At 37.8% G+C, this 24,142-nt stretch overlaps 2 protein-coding genes across 3 annotated transcripts in view; one reads left to right on the top strand and one right to left on the bottom strand.

The window, feature by feature from the left end:
- Nucleotides 1-10,877, bottom strand: part of LOC128666004 (embryonic protein UVS.2) — a 164,275-nt gene extending 153,398 nt beyond the window's left edge. Inside the window, exon 1 of the mRNA XM_053720346.1 lies at nucleotides 10,823-10,877. The gene's annotated coding sequence lies outside the window, so the exon portion shown is untranslated. The remainder of the gene's footprint in view (nucleotides 1-10,822) is intronic.
- Nucleotides 10,878-10,906: 29 nt separating this feature from the next.
- PSMC3 (proteasome 26S subunit, ATPase 3) overlaps nucleotides 10,907-24,142 on the top strand; it is a 125,622-nt gene continuing 112,386 nt past the window's right edge. For both annotated transcript variants that reach the window (XM_053720343.1, XM_053720342.1), the window contains exons 1-9: nucleotides 10,907-11,058; nucleotides 13,328-13,411; nucleotides 15,231-15,356; nucleotides 15,451-15,555; nucleotides 21,543-21,605; nucleotides 21,692-21,829; nucleotides 21,916-22,059; nucleotides 22,142-22,290; nucleotides 23,639-23,735. In XM_053720343.1, coding sequence (XP_053576318.1) covers nucleotides 11,032-11,058; nucleotides 13,328-13,411; nucleotides 15,231-15,356; nucleotides 15,451-15,555; nucleotides 21,543-21,605; nucleotides 21,692-21,829; nucleotides 21,916-22,059; nucleotides 22,142-22,290; nucleotides 23,639-23,735 — 933 coding nt within the window. In that variant the 5' untranslated portion in view covers nucleotides 10,907-11,031. The remainder of the gene's footprint in view (nucleotides 11,059-13,327; nucleotides 13,412-15,230; nucleotides 15,357-15,450; nucleotides 15,556-21,542; nucleotides 21,606-21,691; nucleotides 21,830-21,915; nucleotides 22,060-22,141; nucleotides 22,291-23,638; nucleotides 23,736-24,142) is intronic.

Here is a 24,142-nt window from a genome sequence, read left to right as displayed (position 1 = left end):
TATTGGTTTTATGCTTGAGGGTTATATTGTGTGTGTGTATTTTTACTTTAGTGCAAAACTGCATTTCCATGTGGTGTTGTTTGGGCCTACTCCAATTTTTGACCTTAAGGGGCGGAGCCTATTTTGGCGCAATTTCTTCAGGCTTAGCAGCAGCAAACAGTAACTCAGCGGCTCCTCGACTGTGTAGCTGGTCTGAAGGGTTGGAAACTTGATTCGAAGTACCCTGGGGGTAGGTAGGCGCCACAGCTCTGCAGTGTGTATTTTTATCTATCTTTTGACTACATGTTGATGTAAGTACTTCTAAAGCCTTATTTCTGCCCTTGCTTCTGGGTGCAGTAATTTTTGGATTAACAACCGATATTAAGTTAAATTTGGGAATAATTTAACGTTTTTTGTGCATTTTGGAAAAATTGTTCACTTTTTCTTTTCTTAAAGGCACAGTACACGTTTTTTCTAATGTTTATTTTATGCTATAAATACGTGTTTAAACAACTTTTGTGGTCTTACTAGTCTGTTCAACATGTCTGACATTGAGGTTTCTCATTGTTCTATGTGTTTAGAAGCTATTGTGCAACCCCCTCTAACATTGTGTAACTTTTGTACTGAAAGGGCTTTACAATGTAAAAAGCATATTTTAAATAAAGTAAGTGTGCCTAGGGATGATTCTCAGTCTGAAGAGAATCAGGATATGCCATCCAATTCTCCCCAAGTGTCACAACCTTTTATGCCCACACAAGCGACGCCTAGTACTCCTAGTGCGTCTAATTCCTTTACTCTGCAGGAGATGGCTGCAGTTATGTCAACTACCCTTACAGAGGTATTGTCTAAATTACCAGTGTTGCAGGGTAAACACAGTAGGTCAAGTATTAATGTAAATACTGAATCCTCTGATGCTTTATTAGCTATTTCCGATGTTCCCTCACAGTGCTCTAAGTTGGGGATCAGGGAATTACTGTCTGAGGGTGAAATTTCTGATTCAGGGAATGTTTTGCCTCAGACAGATTCGGATGCTATGTCATTTAAATTTAAGCTTAATCACCTCTGCCTGTTGCTTAGGGAGGTTTTAGCGACTGGATGATTGTGATCCTATTGTGATTCCTCCAGAGAAATTGTGTAAAATGGATAAATATTTGGAAGTTCCTACTTACACTGATGTTTTTCCGGTTCCTAAGAGAATTTCGGAAATTATTAGTAAGGAATGGGATAGACCAGGTATACCGTTTTCTCCCTCTCCTAATTTTAAGAAAATGTTTCCTATATCAGATACCATTCGGGACTCATGGCAAGCGGTCCCTAAGGTAGAGGGAGCTATATCTTCCCTAGCTAAGCATACTACTATACCCATTGAGGATAGTTGTGCTTTCAAGGATCCTATGGATAAGAAATTAGAGGGTCTACTAAAGAAATTATTTGTTAATCAGGGATTTTTTTACAACCTACGGCTTGCATTTTCCAGTAACTACTGCAGCAGCTTTTTGGTTTGAGGCTCTAGAAGAGTCTCTTAAGGTTGAGACTCCATTAGATGCCATTCTAGATAGAATTAAGGCTCTTAAGCTAGCTAATTCTTTTATTACTGATGCCGCTTTTCAAATTGCTAAATTAGCTGCAAAAAATGCAGGATTTGCTATTTCAGCACATAGAGCACTGTGGCTCAAATCTTGGTCTGCTGATGTCTCACCAAAACATAAGCTTTTAGCTATTCCCTTTAAAGGTAAGACCCTTTTTGGGCCAGAATTGAAGGAGATCATTTCTGATATTACAGGAGGTAAGGGCCATGCCCTACCTCAAGATAGGTCGGTTAAAATGAGGGGTAAACAGAATAATTTTTGTTCCTTTCGGAACTTTAAAAGAGGACCCACCGCTTCTTCTTCTTCCACAAAGCAGCATGAAGGGGTGGCCCCCGATCCGGGACCGGATCTAGTAGGGGGCAGACTTTCTTTCTTTGCTCAGGCTTGGGCAAGTGATGTTCAGGATTCCTGGGCACTAGAAATAGTGACCCACGGTTATTAATTGGAATTCAAGGATTTTCTCCCAAGACGGAGATTTCATCTTTCAAATTTTTTTGCAAACCAGATAAAGAGAGAGGCGTTCTTACGCTGTGTAAAAGACCTTTTTACTATGGGAGTAATCTGTCCTGTTCCAAAATTGGAACAGGGACAGGGGTTTTACTCAAACCTATTTGTGGTCCCCAAAAAAGAGGGAACGTTCAGACCCATTTTGGACCTCAAGTGTCTTAACAAATTTCTAAGAGTTCCATCATTCAAGATGGAAACAATTCGAACGATTTTGCCAATGATCCACGAGGGTCAATATATGACTACCGTGGATTTGAAGGATGCTTACCTTCATATTCCAATCCACAAAGATCATCATCGGTTTCTAAGGTTTGCTTTTTTGGACAAACATTATCAGTTCGTGGCTCTTCCTTTTGGGTTGGCCACAGCACCCAGAATCTTCACAAAGGTTCTATGGTTCTCTTTTGGTGGTTCTCAGACCACAAGGGATAGCGGTGGCGCCTTATCTGGACGATATTCTGATTCAGGCGTCAACATATCATCTGACAAAATCTCACACGGACACAGTGTTGTCTTTTCTGAGAACTCACGGCTGGAAGGTGAACATAGAGAAGAGTTCACTTGTTCCACAGACAAGGGTTACTTTTCTGGGAACTCTGATAGACTCGGTAGCCATGAAAGTATTTCTGACGGAGGTCAGAAAATCAAAGATTTTGAATACTTGCCGAGCACTTCTGTCCATTCCTTGGCCATCAGTGGCTCAGTGTATGGAGGTAATCGGATTAATGGTAGCGGCAATGGACATCGTTCCGTTTGCTCGCTTTCATCTCAGAACACTGCAACTATGCATGCTCAGTCAGTGGAATGGGGATTATGCGGATTTATCTCCAGATAATTCTGGATCAAGAGACAAGAAACTCTCTTCTTTGGTGGTTGTCGCCAGATCATCTGAACCAGGGGACTTGTTTCCGCAGACCTTCGTGGGTGATAGTGACAACAGATGCCAGCCTTCTGGGCTGGGGTGCAGTTTGGAACTCCCTGAAGGCTCAGGGTGTTTGGACTCAGGTGGAGTCTCTACTTCCAATCAATATTATGGAACTGAGAGCAATATTCAATGCGCTTCAGGCGTGGCCTCAGTTGGCTTCGGCCAAATTCATAAGATTCCAGTCGGACAACATAACGACTGTGGCATATGTCAATCATCAGGAGGGAACAAGGAGTTCCTTAGTGATGATAGAAGTATTCAAGATAATCAGTTGGGCAGAGGCCCACTCTTGTCATCTGTCAGCGATCTACATCCCAGGGGTAGAGAACTGGGAAGCAGATTTTCTAAGTCGACAGACTTTTCATCCGGGGGAGTGGGAACTTCACCCGGAGGTATTTGCCTCATTGATTATCAGATGGGGCAGACCGGAATTGGTTTTGATGGCATCTCGTCAGAATGCCAAGCTTCCAAGATACGGATCCCGGTCAAGGGATCCTCAGGCCGAACTGATAGATGCCTTGGCAGTACCTTGGTTGTTCAGCCTAGCTTATGTGTTTCCGTCGTTTCCTCTCCTCCCACGCGTGATTGCTCGAATCAAACAGGAGAGAGCTTCAGTGATCCTGATAGCGCCTGCGTGGCCAAGCAGGACTTGGTATGCGGATCTAGTGGACATGTCCTCTCTGCCACCGTGGAAACTTCCGTTGAGACAGGACCTTCTCATTCAAGGTCCTTTCCAACATCCAAATCTAATTTCTCTGCAACTGACTGCGTGGAGATTGAACACTTGATTTTATCGAAGCGAGGATTCTCTGGTTCAGTTATCAATACTTTGATACAGGCTAGAAAGCCTGTCACTAGAAAAATCTATCATAAGATATGGTGTATATATCTTTTTGGTATGAATCCTAGGGTTACTCATGGAGTAAAATTAGGATTCCTAGGATTTTGTCTTTTCTCCAAGAAGGATTGGAGAAAGGGTTATCAGCAAGTTCCTTAAAGGGACAAATTTCAGCTTTGTCAATTCTGTTTCACAAACGTTTGGCAAATGTATCAGATGTTCAGTCTTTTTTCTTAGGCTCTATCTAGAATTAAGCCTGTATTTAGACCTATTACTCCTCCCTGGAGTTTGAATTTAGTTCTTCGAGTTCTGCAAGGGGTTCCGTTTGAACCTATGCATTCCATAGATATTAAACTATTATCTTGGAAAGTTCTGTTTTTGGTTGCTATTTCTTCTGCTCGAAGAGTTTCTGAGCTTTCAGCATTACAGTGTGATTCGCCTTATCTCATATTTCATTCTGATAAGGTGGTTTTTACGTACCAAACCTGGGTTCCTTTCTAAGGTTGTTTGGAATAAGAATATTAATCAGGAAATTGTTGTTCCTTCCTTGTGTCCTAATCCTTCTTCTAAGAAGGAGCGTCTGTTACATAACTTGGACGTGGTCCGTGCCTTAAAGTTTTACTTACAGGCAACTAAGGATTTCCGTCAATCATCTTCATTATTCATTGTTTATTCTGGAAAGCGTAGGGATCAGAAAGCTACGGCTACCTCTCTTTCTTTTTGGCTGAGAAGTATCATCCGCCTGGCATATGAGACTGCTGGACAGCAGCCTCCTGAAAGAATTACGGCTCATTCTTCTAGGGCTGTGGTTTCCACATGGGCTTTTAAAAACGATGCATCTGTGGAACAGATTTGTAAGGCTGCGACTTTGTCGTACCTTCACACTTTTTCCAAATTTTACAAATTTGATACTTTTGCTTCTTCTGAGACTATCTTTGGGAGAGAGGTTCTTCAAGCAGTGGTGCCTTCCGTTTAGGTTCCTGTCTTGTCCCTCCCTTTCATCCGTGTCCTATTGCTTTGGTATTGGATTCCCACAAGTAAGGATGAAATCCGTGGACTCGTCATATCTTTGTAAAAGAAAACTAAATTTATGCTTACCTGATAAATTACTTTCTTTTACAATATGACGAGTCCACGGCCCACCCTGTTCTTTTTAAGACAGTTTTTCTTTATAATTTTTGTAAACTTCAGTCACCTCTGCACCTTTTTAGCCTTTCCTTTTTCTCTTCCTATACCTTCGGCCGAATGACTGAGGGTGGAGGGGAGGGGCTATATATACAGCTCTGCTGTGGTGCTCTTTGCCACTTCCTGTTAGCAGGAGGTTAATATCCCACAAGTAAGGATGAAATCCGTGGACTCGTCATATCGTAAAAGAAAGTAATTTATCAGGTAAGCATAAATTTAGTTTTTTTTTTAAAAACACCCCAAATTAAAAGAAACCTAATCTAGAATAAACTACCAATAGCCCTTAAAAGGGCCTTTTTGGTAGGGCATTGCCCTAAAGATATCTGCTCTTTTTCTGAATAAAATATAAAGATCCACTAACATTACAAATCCCCACCCCCCAAACCCACAAAATAAAAAAAAAACACTATCTAAAAAACCTAATCTACCCATTGCCCTGAAAAGGGCATTTGTATGGGCATTGCCATGAAAAGGGAATTCAGCTCTTTTGCTGCCTTTAAAAGGGCATTCAGCTCTTTTAAGAGTGCCCACCCTAATCTAAAAAAACACTAACCCCTCTTTAGGTACTCACAGCTGTTGAAGTCCCGCTTGAACGATCTTCATCCCGGCGGCTCCATCTTCTTCCAGGCAGCTCCATCTTCATCCATCGCGGGACCAGCATCTTCTTCATCCCTGCGGAGGGGGAGCGCGGAGGTCCAGGCGAAGGTCCAAGGCGGAGGTCCATCGATCTGATGTGGAGGTCCCCTTAATGCGATCGTCTGCCGCACACTGAGGATTGAAATGCAAGGTACCCCTTTTATACTGGGGGTACCATTGCATTCAAATTGGCTGAAAAATATGAATCAGCCAATAGGAATTAGGGTTTCTAAAATCCTATTGGCTGTTCAAAACAGCCAATAAGATTTAAGCAGCTCTCATTCTATTGGCTGATTTGAATTTACAAAACAACTGTTAAAATCCACTTCCCAAAAGTGCATAAAGAGAGACACATGAGCAACCTGTGTATCTTTGCACAGTTTTGTCAAATGTTTTTTTTATATCCCAGTGAAAGTAAAACACATTCCAAAAGTGCATTTTTTGACAAGTTTTGTGCAATAGTAAGTTTGGAATGTTTAATGTCACTGTAAGCTTTTAAAGGCTTCTGTCTTCAATAAAGTTCTCTATAATTTCCAGATGGTCATGTATATTGCAGGCATTACAGGACTGGTTAATGACATTTTGTAACTTTTGTCACAGTTCTGAAGCCTCTGCAAGTGAGCAAGGATGAAACAAGAGCTCAGTTGGATTCTGATCATCAGGATATTTTATTTTTAATTTGAAGAAGTTTATTGAAGATATAAAGCTTATACAATTCAAAGTATACAAACATATCTGTCAGATGTTGATATAGCAATGAAATACAGTACTGAGTTGTCAGAAAAACAAAAGATGTTATTACTGGGTCTATAGTAAGTAACTTTGTCAATAGAGATTAATATAATCACAGTAAATCTTAAATTTAAAGGGACACTGAACCCAATTTTTTTTTTTCGTGATTCAGATAGAGCATGCAATTTTAAGCAACTTTCTAATTTACTCCTATTATCAATTTTTCTTCGTTCTTTTGCTATCTTTATTTGAAAAAGGAGGCATCTAACCTTTTTTTGGGTTCAGTGTCCCTTCAACTATTCACCCATATGGGTCAATTAAGGGAAATTGTGTGAGAAAAAAATATCACCTAGGGTGTAAATTTGAGAGTTTCTGAGTGCACATTCAGCTCCTATTTACATTTAGTTAAAACATTAACTTTAATAAATGAGTGTTAAAATTATAATAGACTGGATACCATGCAGTAAATTTACAAAAATACTAAAGAAAAGGAAACAGACAACACTGGAGGCCTGTGTTAGAGACACCCCTGGCATTCTTGGCCGATAACTGGATACCTCAGTATCATTTTATACAGGCTAACCAGAAAACAAAAATCAGAACATTGAAAAATTATAGCTATGCGTTTCGGCCCGTATACGGCCTTTGTCAAGCCTTGATTATTAAATTTTTAATTTTTTTTTACATTTTTTAATAATCAAGGCTTGACAAACACATAGCTAGAAGCTATAATTTTTAAATGTTCTGACTTTTCTTTTTTGGTTAGCTTGTATAAGTGAGCCCCCCCAACTGATGCCGAGGTATCGGCCAGGAATACTGCGGGCGTCTCTAACTGATATAACAGGCCTCCAATGTTGTCGGTTTCCTTTTCTTTAGTATTTTTGTAAATTTACTGCATGGTATCCAGTCTATTATAATTTTAACAATCATTTATTAAACTTAAAGGGACACTGTAGTCAAATATTCACTCGTGTTCTAACAATAGTATACCAATAAATTATTACTTTTTTAAAGTACATCCTATTTCAAATCTTTGTCATTTGCAATATATCAGTTTAATCATTTTCACCTTTTTCCAAACCCATGTATTGATACTCCCTAACTGTATTCCAATCCTGGAGGACAACTCCAGTTGGAACATGGCGACTAACGGACACAATGCGCATGCGCGACTACACGCAACGTCATCGGCAACGTCACCGTCTTAGGGCTAAGAAGACACTCTCTGTTGATCCAGCTTCAGATGAGTATGCTGCGCAGTGTGCGCATGCGTTATTTTCTCTGCTGTCTGTGATGTCGGCTTCTATGCCGCAATATGCGCATGCGATACTAATAGAAAACGATTGCGCATGCGTTTAATGACGAAATTATATTTTAATTACATGTTAATACTGGGGATACGATTGGCCAGAATATTATTGCTTAGACGGCCCACATTTGAGGGCTGGTTAACGTGACGTCAGTGACATGAAATAAAAGTTTATTTTTCGGCTAAAGGGAGCTTCGTTTTTGAAAATGAAAAGGTAGATTTTATTTAATTTATAATTGCAATGTTTAATGTTGGGTGAGTTTTGCCTAAGAAAAGCTAAAGACAGTAATCCTTTAATGTTTTAACCTTTATAGAATAAGCCTATAATATAAAGTAAGTATAAACAGCCTGTAGTTTGGAGCGCGATAGTGGTCCACAAAGGTCACAGGTGCGACCGGGCCCTGGAGTTATGTCCACTGTTAGGGAAGCCCAAGAAGTGAGGAGGGCCCAGGACTAAAGTTGCACGGAAGGTCATAAGCCTGTCTCAGTACCTTCTCATAGAAAGGAGCTAAGATTACCAAGAGAACAGAGAACAAAGTAAATTTGATAACAGATAGAGCATGCAATTTTAAACAACTTTCTAATTTACTTCTAAACCAAATTTGTTTTGTTCTCTTGGTATCTTTTGTTGAAACGCAGACATGTAAGCTCAGAAGCTTGCATGGGTCTGGAGCACTATATGACAGCGGTTTTACAAGAATGTTATCCATTTGCAAGAGCACTAGGTGACAGCCCTATTTCCTACCATGTAGTGATCCAGATGCCTACCTAGGTATCTCTTCAACAAAGAATATCACAAAAAAATAATATATATATATATATATATATATATATATATACTGTATATATAAATAAATGACATTTCACAGAAATCTTAAAGTAGTGCATTGCTGCTGAGGATATGTAGATATGCTTTTCAACAAAGGATACCAATAAAACAAAAAACATTTGAAGCAAATTTAATTATCTTAAAATGCCATGCTCTATCTGAATCACAAAAGATTTACTTTGTTACCATTATATTCTGTGTTGAAATGATACCTAGGTAGGCATCTGGAGCACTACATTGCAGGAACTAGTGCTGCCATGTAGTGCTATTGCAGGTGGATTACATTCTTGCAAAACTCCTGCCATATAGTGCTCTAGAAATTGGCTGGCTCCTAAGCTTACATTCCTGCTTTTCAACAAAAGATACCAAGTAACAAAGAAAAATGAATAATAGAGGTAATTTAGAAAGTTGAAAAATGCCCACTGTCAGAGGAGGACATATTTGCCACACGTCAGTTTGTGAAATGTCAGTCCAACTAGAATTACCAGGTTAAACTGTATGTGCTATTATTGTGAAGTGGAGGCATCACTCACTAGAATCCCAATCTGTGTCTGGAAGCAACATCGGCACAATAATTGTGTATTGGAGTCTCATAAAATGGGTTTTCATGGCCAACCAGCTGGACAAAAGCCTAAACATCAACATGCACAATGAAACGTTTTGGGTGGAGTGTTGTAAAGCACACTGCCACCTAGCTCGGGAAATGTGTTATCTGGGTGATGAATCACACTTCACTATCTGGCAGTCTGGTGGAAGAATCTGGGTTTGATGGATGCCAGGAGAATGATACCATAGTGTCTAATACGGTAAAGTTTGGTGGAGGAGGGATAACTGACTGGGGATGTGTGTCAGGGTTTGGGCTAGGCCCCTAAGTTCCAGTGAAGGGTCATCTTCATGCTACTGGATACAAAGACATTTTAGACAATTTTGGTGCCTTCAACTTTGTGGCAACAGTTTGGAGAAGGCCAATTCCTATCCCAGCATGACTGTGCCATTGTGCACAAAGAGGTCCATGAAGACATGGTTTAACACATTTGGTGTGGAGGTCCTTAAATAGCCCGAAGAGCCATGATATCAACTCCACTGAACACCTTTGGGATACAATGGAGTGATGATTGCAAGTCAGACATTGGAGTTGATCACAATCTATTAGAAACACTTATCAAATGACTTATCTACAAATATTCCCACAGACTTTGTGTTTTTCTGTTGAAAACCATAAGATCATTTTTTTTTCTACATGAATGTGATCGACCCACCTGTCGTTCAACTTCAGTGCCTGACCTCACAAATTCCCACAAACACACTCCATAATCTTGTGGCCTTCCCAGAAGAGTGGTGGCTATTATAACTGCAAAGGAAGGGGGGGGGCAACTTCATATTAATGCCCATGGTATTGGAATATAATGTCCAAGCTCTTATAGGTGTGATAGTTAGGAGGTCACATACTTTGTGTAGCTAAACTCATGAAAGTGCACATGCAATTGAGCATTATTTATCAGCTGTATTTGCAACAATGTGTAACATTGTTGCAAAAAATGTTGCCCTATACAGTGCAAGGCACATGCACACTCCAGAGCTTATTCAGGTACGACGTTCAACAAATAAATACCATGAGAACAAAATAGATTTCATAACAAAAGCAAACTGGAAATTTTATTTTCTAATTGCATTCTCTTATTCTAAATTAAAGGGACACTGAACCCAATTTTTTTTCTTTCGTGATTCAGATAGAGCATGACATTTTAAGCAACTTTCTAATTTACTCCTATTATCAAATTTTCTTCATTCTCTTGGTATCTTTATTTGAAATGCAAGAATGTAAGTTTAGATGCCGGCCCATTTTTGGTGAACAACAGGGGTTGTCCTTGCTGATTGGTGGATAAATTCATCCACCAATAAAAAAAGTGCTGTCCAGAGTTCTGAATAAAAAAAATAAAGCTTTGATGCCTTCTTTTTCAAATAAAGAAAGCAAGAGAATGAAGAAAAATTAATAATAGGAGTAAATTAGAAAGTTGCTTAAAATAGCATGCTCTATCTGAATCTGGAAAGAAAAAATTGGGTTCAGCGTCCCTTTAAGAATTTTTTTTTTTTTTTTGCCTTCCACATCCCAATGCATTCTGCCTTAACCCTACACAATAAAAACACATACTTATTACTTTAAATCATGTGCTTTACTACCAAAATATTGGTAAATTAATAAAAAATAAATACACAAAACTTTTCCAAATTTCCTTCACAGGATACTAAATTGACAAGACCAGCAGCCAATGACACTCATAAAATCACCTACTTCCGACAGTTACCACAAGATGCCGCCCCCGGAGCAAACACTCAGCATAATGTACTGGTCACGTGAGCTTCTCACTTCCGGTTCGGTGGTTCTACACAGCGCACAATAGGAGGGATTTCAGGTGACACAGGAAGCAAAGTGAGCCTTGTGGGCTTTCAACTTCCGGCGCTGGAAGTGCGAACTCACCCGGCCTGTGAAAGGAAATAAACATGGCGTCTGTATGGGATGAGACCGAGGTGAGAAAGATGCAAGCGCTCTCTACATATAGGGAGACAATGGCCTGATGTTTATCTCTTTCATTTATTAAAATTATTTTTGGAGGGCGTTAGAAGAAAAGATAAAAGGGCATAGTATTAATAAAATAATAGGCTTTTTGTTAGCTGTCACTCAGAGCATTTTTGCTTCCTTTTGATAGGCTTACCAGAAGTCCCACTTTTACTGGGATTGTCCCGGTTTGGAGGCGCTGTCCCAGTGTCCCACCCAGTTGTTCATTCTGTCCCAGTAGGGTTGCCACCTCCAGGTTTCAAATCATGTGTCCGGGTTTCAGCCCACCTGAAACCCAGACACATTATTCAAAATGACTGGACTGTGGCTCTCCAGCATAGTTGGATGCTGGTACTTTGTACATACAGCCCTGCTCAGCTTAACGTTCGTGTCCTTCAAAGTTTACATTTAGTAATACAGGCTGAGTGAGCAGCATAGGTTTTTTTTTTAAATTTTGTAGTACTACTTGGTTTATTTTTCTAAGAATTTAACCCCCCCCGACCCCTGGTGACATTGCCGGTAATACACCTTTAGGGGAATCATATGGGTATGACTAGGAAGTGCAGACAGGCAGGATTTTTGGCGTGGATCTTGCTTTACTTCATGCAGGATAGCATTTTGGCTATAATCTTCCTGCATTATGGTATAGAGTAGCCTCTTAAACAGCTTTAGCAGGTACGTGTTTCTTTTTTACTTTCATTCAATGTTGTATTTATGCCTTATCAGTATTTGGCGTTGTTCCTTAATTAGACACATAAAACACATATTACACTGCAGATATTAAATTGTGAAATTGATAATTATGAAAGAGATAATTATGCTTGATGTTTGGCATTATTTAGAATCTGAGATTTAGATTAATGATTTATTTGCCATGACAACGTAATGGTGCCTTTTTCACTAGGGGGTTGTGTTATGGTCTATTTAAACTGTGTGATTCACTTGTTTGACTGAGGAAGGCTAGAGAATCCACAAAACATTACACACATAAAAGCTACTACTTTAAAAGGACCGGTAATTGCCACGCCCCCTTGACCACGCTCCTGACCACACCCCCACTGGCACCGCAACAGGTGGTCCCAGTTTCACCTCTAAAAAGTATGGTAAGCCTACCTTTTGATGTTTACTGGGCACCAGTATAAGTCTGTATTTTTATCGGGGTTCTTGGTTTGGCTTAATTTGAAGCAGCACTGATCTCTAATCCATATACAAAAGTAATGTGTGGTCCTGACAGCCCCGCATTTCTGATAATTGTGTCCTGATTCTTTTCACCTCAGTTTTGAAGAAGAGATGAGTTAATTTCAGCATGCATGTAGTTAAACTGGGGTTAAAAAACTTTAGATATGTCTGTGTTTTCTGTCTCTTATGTTTGAACATAGTTTGAAGTTAATTCAGTGTTATGATAGTCCAAATGAGCTATCCCTATAATCTCAGTAACTTCACTGTTATATACTTTCTTATAAACTATTTATAATGAAAAATGCATGTTCACACGGCTGCAGGGGTGTTATTTGGCTTTTTCATCTCCTTTAAATCCTTGCAATGTTTTCTTCCACTCTAGCAGCAAAATAGTTAAACTATTAAAGCATTTTTATTTCCTTTCTAGTACACATTTGCATTAAGGTCCTTATCGCTTAAATGGACAGTATATTGTAAAAATGTTTTTCCTTTAATGTGCTTCCAATTACTTTTTTAGTCTGCAGAGTATAAAATGTATGAGAATTTGCTTTTTAATGTTTATTTATGTATATGAAATAGCTGATTTTGTATTTTGAAGCCACAACCTAATAAAATGGGTTTAGATTGTAGGCAAATTCAGATCTCATTACTTTATCACACTGTGTACATATACATGCTTTATCCTATATCTGTTTGTAAACCAAAGACCAATACTTGGAGAGAACAATGGAAACATTAAAATTTTATTACCTTATCTCTTCTTTACCCCACCGGGAGTGAAATTTCTTCTGATGGCTGTGTTTACACAGCTTATCTATAGCTTGGACCTAAGGCCAGAACATTTCAGAATAGGCTGGGATACCACAGGCTAAATAAACTATTTCAAATGCCAATATAAGGGTAAAAAAATACCTATAAACAATTTAATACACTCCAGCAGGTAAAGTGGATAATTGAGAACAAATTAAAGAGGACTTTTTTTTTGAGTAAACTGTCCCTTTTAATAATGATTATGTGGTAAAAATGTTGAGTGACAGCTGTCAATATTCACTTCTTTTGCAGCAAGATGGGGTGGGAGAAGAGGTGCTTAAGATGTCTACGGAGGAGATAATTCAGAGAACACGGCTGCTGGACAGTGAAATCAAGGTGAGCTAGATTAAAGTTTTATATTGTTTGATCTAGAGTTAAAGGAACGTCAAACCCCAATTATTATTTTTTTCATGATTCGCATAGAGCATGCAATTTTAAATTCCTTTCTAATTTACTTCTATAATTTATTATCAATTGTTCTTCGTTCACTTGGTATTTTTTTTTTTGAAAATCAGCGACGTATACTTAGATGCCGGCCCATTTCTGGAGCACTATATAGCAGCAGTTTTGCTAGAATGTTTTCCATTTGCAAGAGCACCAGATGGCAGCACTATCTCCTGTCATGAAGTGCTCCAGACGCCTATCTAGATATCTCTTCAACAAAGAATATTTATGGAAAGTATTCCTGCTTGTTTACCCCCAGAATTTCTCTGTATACACTGTTATCAATGCACCAGGGAACTCTGGGTAAGATATCCAATTTAGATTCATTATCTCACATAACAGTATCTGTAACAGTAAGCCATTCTGGGGGTAAGCAAACAGGGATTTTTGCCTAGATTTGCTAATTTTCTATTCAATAATTCTATATTTCTTACTTTTATGTAATGGAGGATTTTCCTCTCATGGTTTTATCTCCAGCATAACTCAAATGAGCGTGTGTATATGACCTGGTGGTTAATAATGTCTCTACAAAACAAAATAAACAGCTAAGTAAAGATCAGTGGAGTTTTTTTCCTGGAAATGCCTGCATGAGATATCACACATACTACATTGTTATGAAACATAGCTTTTAATTAAGCAACCCAGCAACTATATACTGGCTTATGCTAATTCAGAGTCCTTAAATATTGGAGGGTTGTCCTCTTGTTATAAAATCAACACTTTGTTTTTTTTTTTTGTTAATGTGAATATTTCCTTTTTTTTTTTTTTTTTTTCCTTTAATATATTTTTGTAATTGCAAAATTAGTTCATTTCCCTTCTTTATAGATTTCCACAATTGTCCTGGTGAACACCAAATTAATGACAGCTGATCACTCATAAATACTAACATTCTTTTAGCGGAAATACATTATTTTATCATAGTCTACACCCATTTTAAAGATTATCCTAAAAGGGTTTTAGAATTTTCTTTCATACAAAAGAGAGCACGATTGAAGCATTGGACATTTAAGAGTATATATTTTTTTGCATGAAAACATTTAACATCAAAGCTGTTTTTGATTTTCAAACTAAAAGGAAGTTGGTGGGAAAGAAGCTAATTTTTCTATTTTAGATGCGACAAAGACAAAAAAAAATTATTTTTTGTATTAAAGGGACATTGGCTCAAAATTTTTCTTTCATGATTCAGAAAGAGCATGTGATTTTTAAACAACTTTCCAATTTACATATAAATTCTCATTTATTTTGTTCTCTTGATATCCTTTGTTGAAAAGGATACCTAGGTAGACTCATGAGGCGCTGATTGGTGGCTGCACATGTATGCCTCATGTTATTGTCTGACCCAATGCAGTCAGCTAGCTGCCAGTAGTGCATTGGTGCTTCTTCAACAAAGGATACCAAGAATGAAGCAAATTTAGTTATTAGAACTAAATTGAAAAGTTGTTTAAAATAGTATTCTCTATCTGAATCGTGAAAAAAAAATTTGGGTTTCATGTCCCTTTAAGTAAAATGAGTTACAAAAAATGCAGTCCTAATAAAACATAAATATAATTTGGTTAGGACAGTAAACACCTTGTAATTTGAACATTTGTGTAGTCTTCTAATAGATTAAGATATCGGCAGAGTCTGACCTATAGTAGAACAGATTAACACCTCATTTGCTGCCGTTGTCCTTTAAAGTCACCGTTTACATGCTTATGGTTGCATTTTTCAGATCATGAAAAGTGAGGTCTTGAGGGTGACACATGAACTACAAGCAATGAAAGATAAAATCAAAGAAAACAGCGAGAAGATTAAAGTGAACAAAACTCTCCCGTACCTAGTATCAAACGTTATTGAGGTGAGACGGGACGCTTAACAGATTTGCTTGAAATAGCCCTAGGTTTGTAAATGAACAGTTTGAATATTTAGCTCTGTTTTCTTAAATATTCCAGCTCCTTGATGTGGATCCTAATGACCAGGAGGAAGATGGTGCGAATATTGATTTAGACTCTCAGAGGAAAGGAAAGTGTGCTGTTATCAAAACCTCTACGCGGCAGGTGAGGACTATGTGACTGGACTGTGGGGGAATAAGGGTTTATATATAAGGGAAGAAAGTTTATACTATTCAAAATGACGTGTATTGACAAATCTGCTTGGTATCTCTTCATGTACATATTATTATAACTGTATGAGATTGCTATACAAAAAAACAAACAGATTTGTCATGCTTGGGCTAATTTGCATCAAAACGAAAAAGTATCTTAGTGTTTTATGGCACTAATTCTTCATCTGTGCACCCTGCAGCATCAATTCCGTATAACCGAAGCATATTAAAAGAAACAGTTGCAGAATCTTGATTTTAAAGCTAATCTTGTAGCATATCTTATTAACCCCTTAGGCAGAACATGCTGTGATCGGAGATGTCATCGCAGAAAATGCAGCATGTCTGCAGAAAGAATGAGACACATGCAGAAACTGTTGGTGCTTTCACTTTGCAGCTCTGCTTCACATTTGTTCTTATCAAACAGTGCTGTGCGCTGGCTGCACTGTGTAGGTTTTCCTAAACACAATGCATCTAGAGCAAAGTGCTGGTTGAAGATAACAGTCAAATAAAGAGTAGCGCTGCAAAGCAGAAGTGTATTCGTTGATTGGGTCTCTGGGATTTTTATTTTTTTTAAACTTTTCTCCCAGCCTTTCCCGCTCTGTAAAGCTGTGACTTTTGAATGTTAGATTTTCTTGTGAGCAATGCTCCTTTTTATTACTACTTTTCTACCTTGTGATGTTAGACCAAGAGAAAAGGAAACATATTTCAGGTGACCTTTTTTTTTTTTTTTTGTCTGCAGCTAATTTGCAAAAGAATTTTCAACTACAGTACTAGATTATAAAACGTAAAAAAATTGCTTTATTCTCTACTTAAAGGGACAGTAAACCTCAAAAATAATGTTATATAATTCTGCACATAGTGCAGAATTATATAACATTATATTAGCCTTATCTTTATAAAACCTAATATTCCCTTTGATTTTTTTAAAAAAAAATTACTTTTTTACAGACCCGCTCTCTGTGCTCTTCTGAGCGGGTCTGTTTTTACAACACAGCGCATCGGGCCAGCTGCATAGTCACAGCCCTGCCCGACTGCGCCATTATACTCAGTGCAGCTCGCTCCTGCTCTGTCTGACAGCAGGAGCGAGCTGCACTGAGTATAATGGCGCGGTTGGGCCGGGCTGTACCTAGACAGCTGGCTCAATGCGCTGTTATAAAAACAGACCCGCTCAGAAGAGCACAGCGGGTCTGTAAATCAGTCATTTTTAAAAAAAAAAAATCAAAGGGAATATTAGGTTTTATAAAGATAAGGCTAATATAATTCTGCACTATGTGCAGAATAATATAACATTATTTTTGAGGTTTACTGACACTTTAATCAACACACTGCAATCGAGCTGGTGATTTAGTGTAACTACCTAATTTAACATTTTTCGATCTAAAAACATTTCATTGCAGAAAGTGAAGAAAAATTCTGCCTCTGAGGTGGTGTTGCAATAGTGTTTACATCGGAACAAAGTTCTGATGTAAACCATATCGGTAAAAATGAAATTACACAATCTCGGATACAATAGCATGATTTCAAGGTTGGGATCAGATCATGGGGGACTGCCTATGCTGCTAGACACCACCCACAGGCTGATCCTTGCCTACATCATAGGGGGAAGCTATAGGACGCTGTATATAGTAGGATGTTCCATGCCGTTCTTATGGCGTTAAAGCCCAGCACTGTTAGAACAGTATGGAACGTCCTAACAGCATAAAGGGGTTAAATTACAAAATGCAAAATTTCATGTGGTTTACAAACCGATACAAACATTTGTATGATTTTCTTATTAATTGCATGGCTTATGGGACACACATTCTATTGTGTTTGTGAACAGGCATGACAATACACAGATGGCTTGTTTTGTATTTACTAGAACCGTAAGCAAATGTAAAAAAAGAAAAAAATTGTGGAGAATCATTGTGAATCTGTCTATCGCTTCCTATTTACAAGAGTGTTATACAATACAAAGAAACTACTTTCATGTACTTTTAAAATTAATACTGCAATGATATTGCATGCTCCCTTACATAGTACTTAAAGGGACAGTATACACCAATTTTCATATAACTGCATGTAATAGACACTATTATAAAGAATAATATGCACAGATACCAATCTAAAAATCTAGTATAAAACTGTTTAAAAACCTAGAAGCTTCCAGTTTAGCTCTGTTTAACCCCTTAACGACCGAGGACGTGCAGGGTACGTCCTCAAAAAAAGGCAGTTAACGCCTGAGGACGTACCCTGCACGTCCTCGGTGTGGAAAGCAGCTGGAAGCAATCCTGCTCACTTCCAGCTGCTTTCCGGTTATTGCAGTGATGCCTCGATATGGAGGCATCCTGCAATAACCGTTTTAAGCCATCCGGTGCAGAGAGAGCCACTCTGTGGCCCTCTCTGCACCGGAGATCAGTGGCTTACAGCGTTGGTGGGTGGGAGCCAGACCGGGAGGCGGGTGGCGGCCATCGATGGCCCTAGTGGTGTGGAGGGGGGCGGGATCGTGGGCGGGGATGCCAGGGTCGCGCACTGACGCGCGCACGTGCACGGGAGGGTGGGGGCGGGCGCGTGCATGGAGAGGGAGCGGGTGGGAACCGCTACACACAGAAAAAATAGTGTAGGAAAATGGAAAAAAATAGTATAAAAAAAATAAACAAATCGGATACAAAAGCAATCAGTTAGGTGGTGGGGGTTGGTCTGTGGGGAGGGGGAAGCTACACTACAGAAAAACCGGGCAAAAAATAAAAAAATACATATTTTTTTGCAAACTGGGTACTGGCAGACAGCTGCCAGTACCCAAGATGGCCCCAAATAAGGCAGAGGGGAGGGTTAGAGAACGGTTTTGGGGGGGATCAGGGAAGTTGGGGGCTAAGGGGGGGGGATCCTACACAGTAGCATATGTAAATATGCTAAAAAAAATGTTTATTATTTTTAAAAACCCTTTTATTTTAGTACTGACAGACTTTCTGCCAGTACTTAAGATGGCGGGGACAATTGTGGGGTGGGGGAGGGAAGGGAGCTGTTTGGGAGGGATCAGGGGGTCTGATGTGTCAGGTGGGAGGCTGATATCTACACTAAAGCTAAAATTAACCCTGCAAGCTCCCTACAAACTACCTAATTAACCCCTTCACTGCTAGCCATAATACACGTGTGATGCGCAGCAGCACTTAGCGGCCTTCTAATTACCAAAATGCAACGCCAAAGTCATATGTGTCTGCTGTTTCTGAACAAAGGGGATCCCAAAGAAGCATTTACAACCATTTGTGCCATAATTGCACATGCTGTTTGTAAATAATTTCAGTGAGAAACCTAAAATTGTGAAAAATTTAGCGTTTTTTTTAATTTGATTGCATTTGGCGGTGAAATGGTGGCATGAAATATACCAAAATGGGCCTAGATCAATACTTGGGGTTGTCTACTACACTACACTGAAGCTAAAATTAACCCTAGAAGCTCCCTACATGCTCCCTAATTAACCCCTTCACTGCTGGGCATAATACACGTGTGGTGCGCAGTCGCATTTAGCAGCCTTCTAATTAGTAAAAAGCAAAACCAAAGCCATATATGTCTGCTATTTATGAACAAAGGGAATCCCAGAGAAGCATTTACAACCATGTATGCTATAATTGCATAAGTTTTTTGTAAATAATTTCAGTGAGAAACCTAAAATTTGTGAAAAAGTGAACAATTTTTTTTATTTGATCGCATTTGGTGGTGAAATGGGGGCATGAAATATACCAAAATGGGCCTAGATCAATACTTTGGGATGTCTTCTAAAAAAAAATATATACATGTCAATGGATATTCAGGGATTCCTGAAAGATATCAGTGTCCCAATATAACTATCGCTAATTTTGAAAAAAAAATGGTTTTGAAATAGGAAAGTGCTACTTGTATTTATGGCCCTATAACTTGCAAAAAAAGCAAAGAACATGTAAACATTGGGTATTTCTAAACTCAGGACAAAATTTAGAAACTATTTAGCATTTTTTTTTTTTGGTGGTTGTAGATGTATAACAGATTTTGGGGGTCAAAGTTAGAAAAAGTGTGTTTTTTTTCCATTTTTTCCTCATATTTTATAATTCATAGTAAATTATAAGATATGATGAAAATAATGGTATATTTTGAAATTCCATTTAATGGCGAGAAAAACGGTATATAATATGTGTGGGTACAGTAAATGAGTAAGGGGGAAATTACAGCTAAACACAAACACCGCAGAAATGTAAAAATAGCCTTGGTCCCAAACGGACAGAAAATGGAAAAGTGCTGTGGTCATTAAGGGGTTAAAACGTAGCTGGAACTCCCACTGCAAGTGGGAAATAGCCGAAACCCCCTCCCCCTTCTTTTGCATAGGAAAAGACCCTTTACACAAACAGGAGTAGGTATTTATTAGTATTCTTCTAAACATTTTGGGGCTTGGTTAGGAGTCTGAAAATCATTGCAGTGTTATTTAAAAATAAGCAAAAAAAATAAATAAAAAAAAAAAAAAATATATATATATATATATATATATATATATATATATATATATATATATATAAATAAAATTCTGTACTTACAATGGGAAAACTTTGTAAAACACACAAATGTGTTTTACAAAGCATACATTTTAGAGCTTTACATTATATTATTTATGTCTGAGCCTGGAACATAACATTGATTTTCCCATTGACTTGCATCATAAAGTAGGTTAATTTTACATATTTCTTTTGCACAAAGGCTACCCATATATTATTTAATCCTGATACCTTTTATTTTTCACATACAGTTTGAATCTCTAACTAGTAGTCCTCAGCAGTAGTTTAGCTTTTTGTGTGTAATTCACATTGTTTTACCTCATAATGATGGCTGTTTCTGTATAGCAGCTGTTGGTTCCTGCTGGTTCTTTTTGCTTTTAATGCACAGTATAGTAACATTTTGAGTACCAAAGACCTAACAGGTTTATAGAAAAAGAAAAACCCTTTTAGATGTTTGGTCTGTACCAGAATACAGTTTTAGGCTGTTTATGTTAGAACAGTTGCTATCCTTATTACTTTAAAATATAACATTTAAATTCCCTTGTTCTCTAAACTGAGGGAAATGTTAAAATATGTCCTTTCTGAACAGTTGCCTAGCAACCTTCATTGTGACAATTTTTAGTCTGTCTGCAATATTTTGAGCACCCTGATGGTAGTTTTCTAAGAGCCCATGCACCCTTATTGTAAGACTTCGCTGGGACCCCTTCAGTGCTGCAGTAATTGCAATGAACAAGAGAGGTTGCTACTGATGTCTCTAAAACAATCATAGATATGAAAAGAGCCAAGTTGCTAAGAGCCGCAAGTACACCTCAATTTGTTTCAGGGTACAATTTATTTTTTATAATCGAAGGTTTGATGAGTTCTAAAGTATCCAATTTTTGCGACTCAAATATCTTCTAGATTGAAACCCTTTTTTTTTTTTTTTTTTTTTTTTTTTTTTAATATAATTTAATCATACAAGCAGATTCCATTTTAAACAACTATCCAATTTATTTCTATTATCAAAATTGCTTAATTTTCTTCTTATCCCTCGGAGCAGCAATGCACTACTGGGAGCTAGCTAAACAAGTGAGCCAATGACAAGATGCATTAATGTGCAGCCACCAATCAGCAGCTAGTTCCCAGTAGTGCATTTTTGCTCCCGAGTCTACCTAGGTATACCTTTCAACAAAGGATACCAATAGAACAAAGCAAATTAGATATTATAAGTTAAGTAAAAAGTTGTTTAAAATTGCATGCTCTGACTGAATCATGAATTCATTTTATTGCCCCTTTTAAAGGGAGATTTGTACACTAAACAGTTTATGTATGTGAAAGAGCAGAGTTTAAAGATGTTTTTTTGTTTGTTTTTTTTGTTTATTTTAATGATATTTTGTAGATATAGAATGGCAATTTCAGTTTTCTTGATTACTGAGTATCTATTTCTATTCTTTCACAGACCTACTTCCTGCCAGTCATTGGTTTGGTTGATGCAGAGAAACTGAAGCCCGGCGATCTTGTGGTGCGTATTGAAAGGCGATGGGACAAATTATTGCTCTGTGTTGTGGTAGGAAGTGGATTTTAAGAAATGTATTTGTGTTTCCACAGGGAGTGAATAAGGATTCCTACCTTATCTTGGAGACTCTTCCAACAGAATATGATTCCAGAGTAAAGGCCATGGAAGTGGATGAAAGGCCTACTGAACAATATAGTGACATTGGAGGGCTGGATAAACAGATCCAGGAGGTCAGTTGTGTAGATCTGTTACATTTTGGTCTTTGCCAGCTTTCAAAACAGTTTTTTGATCATTCTCTTGTCCCTTTTTCCTGCAGCTTGTTGAGGCCATTGTGCTGCCTATGAACCACAAGGAAAAATTTGAAAACTTGGGAATTCAGCCTCCTAAAGGTGTCCTCATGTATGGCCCACCTGGAACTGGCAAAACTCTTCTGGCCAGAGCTTGCGCTGCACAGACTAAGGCAAGAGATGACTAAGAAGACATCTGGGTTAAATAGAGGCTTCTGCAATGGTTCCTACATTATTACTTTTTTTTTCTTTTAGGCTACCTTCCTGAAGCTTGCTGGTCCACAGCTGGTCCAAATGTTTATTGGGGATGGAGCCAAATTAGTTCGAGATGCCTTTGCATTGGCCAAAGAGAAAGCTCCCTCTATCATTTTTATTGATGAATTGGATGCTATTGGCACCAAAAGGTCAGTATATGTTAACTTTGTGTAAACCATAATGAAATCTGTATTTTATGCGTGTGTGTGTGTGTATATACCTTATGTCATAAGGCTTATGACAATAAGTCCCTAATCATTGCAATAAAACTATAAAATCTAGAAACATGATGCATTGTACAAACATATTTTGCAATGTGAATAAATGAGTAAGGGTTGTAAACATTATGTAATGAAAGCAATATACATAGACAGTGGTCCTAATTCAGGGATATCTATTCACTTTATTAATTAGCAAAGAGTTGCAAAAATATCAGTCATTACACAATAATATTATAAATACAGTTCGCTTTGCGCCGTTTAACAATCTGTTCCTAGTGATCACATGACCACTTTTGAGGAAGTTGTTCCACTTGCTCTCATTAGCTGACAACAAAATATTTGAATAAGAGTTTTTGACACCTGCATTTACAGTACAGTACATGTGAGTAGTTTGCCATTTTTTTTCCCCTAAAGGGCCAATAACGGTGAACTGTTAAAAAAATTTAAAAAAAAAAGGATATCCTGCATATAAAAGAGCAGTAACATAGTACAAATGTTTTAATGCTGGCCTTTTTTTTATATTAAAGCTAACAGGACTGCCTGTGTAAAAAATTTTTTTTTTTTTTTTTTTTTTTTTTTTTTTATGCCCACTGGCTGATAAACAGAACTCCCCACTGCCTTTTATTGATAGATAGTGATATGCATCACAATCACAAAACTAATTTTTATATTGCTGTTTTTACATTTTACATCATTAATTTCCAGACTTACGATATAATTAGTGTTCTCCCTACGACCTTTTTAGCGGGTGCACCACCTGGCTAAAATTTTAGCCAATATTAATCTAGAATTAGTTAATATTAAAAATATTCAATTTGTATTGCACAAATTATCTTTACATATTGTTTTTGTTAAATGATGCCATTCATTTGTGTTTAGGCTAGCAGAAAATTATATAAAATACTACACTGCAGAACCCCCCCAACCTGGCAGGCAACATTTTCTGTGGAGAACACTCATAAGTTATAATATATTCTATCACTGTCAAATTTGAGAGGGGCCTGGAACACATTTACTCCCTTTGACTTAAGGTATATAACACCCAATTCTTTTTTTAAACAATTGAACCTTTAGGGACTGCACCCTGTGGTTATCTGAGGGCTACCTATACAATATTGCATAATGTAATACAGTGTGTGTGGTGAGTTGCATTAGATGTCTGGCTTTTTTTTTTGTTCTTGTGTTTATTTTTAATTATCTATAAAAAATATTGTTTGTGTGTATTCAATTTAGTAATTTTGATCAATGGACTCACATTTAACTTTGCACTTTAAAGGTTTGACAGTGAGAAGGCAGGCGACAGGGAAGTGCAGAGGACAATGTTGGAACTTCTAAATCAATTAGATGGTTTTCAGCCCAACACACAAGTCAAGGTAAATGATCTAGAACATAATTTTAATGGGAAAGTCTTTACTTTGCCTTAAAGGGACATTCAAGTCAAAATTAAACTTTTACATTTATGCAAAGAAAAAGTGAGTGTATAATGTCCCTTTAAGCCTATACTCCCTAGAAACGCCAAAAAAAGCAAAACTCTGTATGCTGTTTTCAGAATTTTGCAAATGGCACAAAACAACTATTTGATTTGCAGCATTTGTAAGTTATAGGATCTGCTTTACAACTTCCTAGGGAGCATGAAACAATTTTTGAAGAAAAGCAAGAGTTGTTAAATTTCCTTTTTTAAATACTGCTTTTTCTTCATAATTGGAAAGAGTCCACAGCTGCATTCATTACTTTTGGGAAATTCAAAGGCTTAAATATTCCTCCCACTTCCCTCATCCCC

The sequence above is a fragment of the Bombina bombina genome, chromosome 7 (genome assembly GCF_027579735.1).
Source record: "Bombina bombina isolate aBomBom1 chromosome 7, aBomBom1.pri, whole genome shotgun sequence".
In the NCBI taxonomy this organism is placed as follows: Eukaryota; Metazoa; Chordata; class Amphibia; order Anura; family Bombinatoridae; genus Bombina; species Bombina bombina.
The sequence above is the reverse complement of the archived record's forward strand: the minus strand, read 5'-3'. Positions and strand labels throughout refer to the sequence as shown.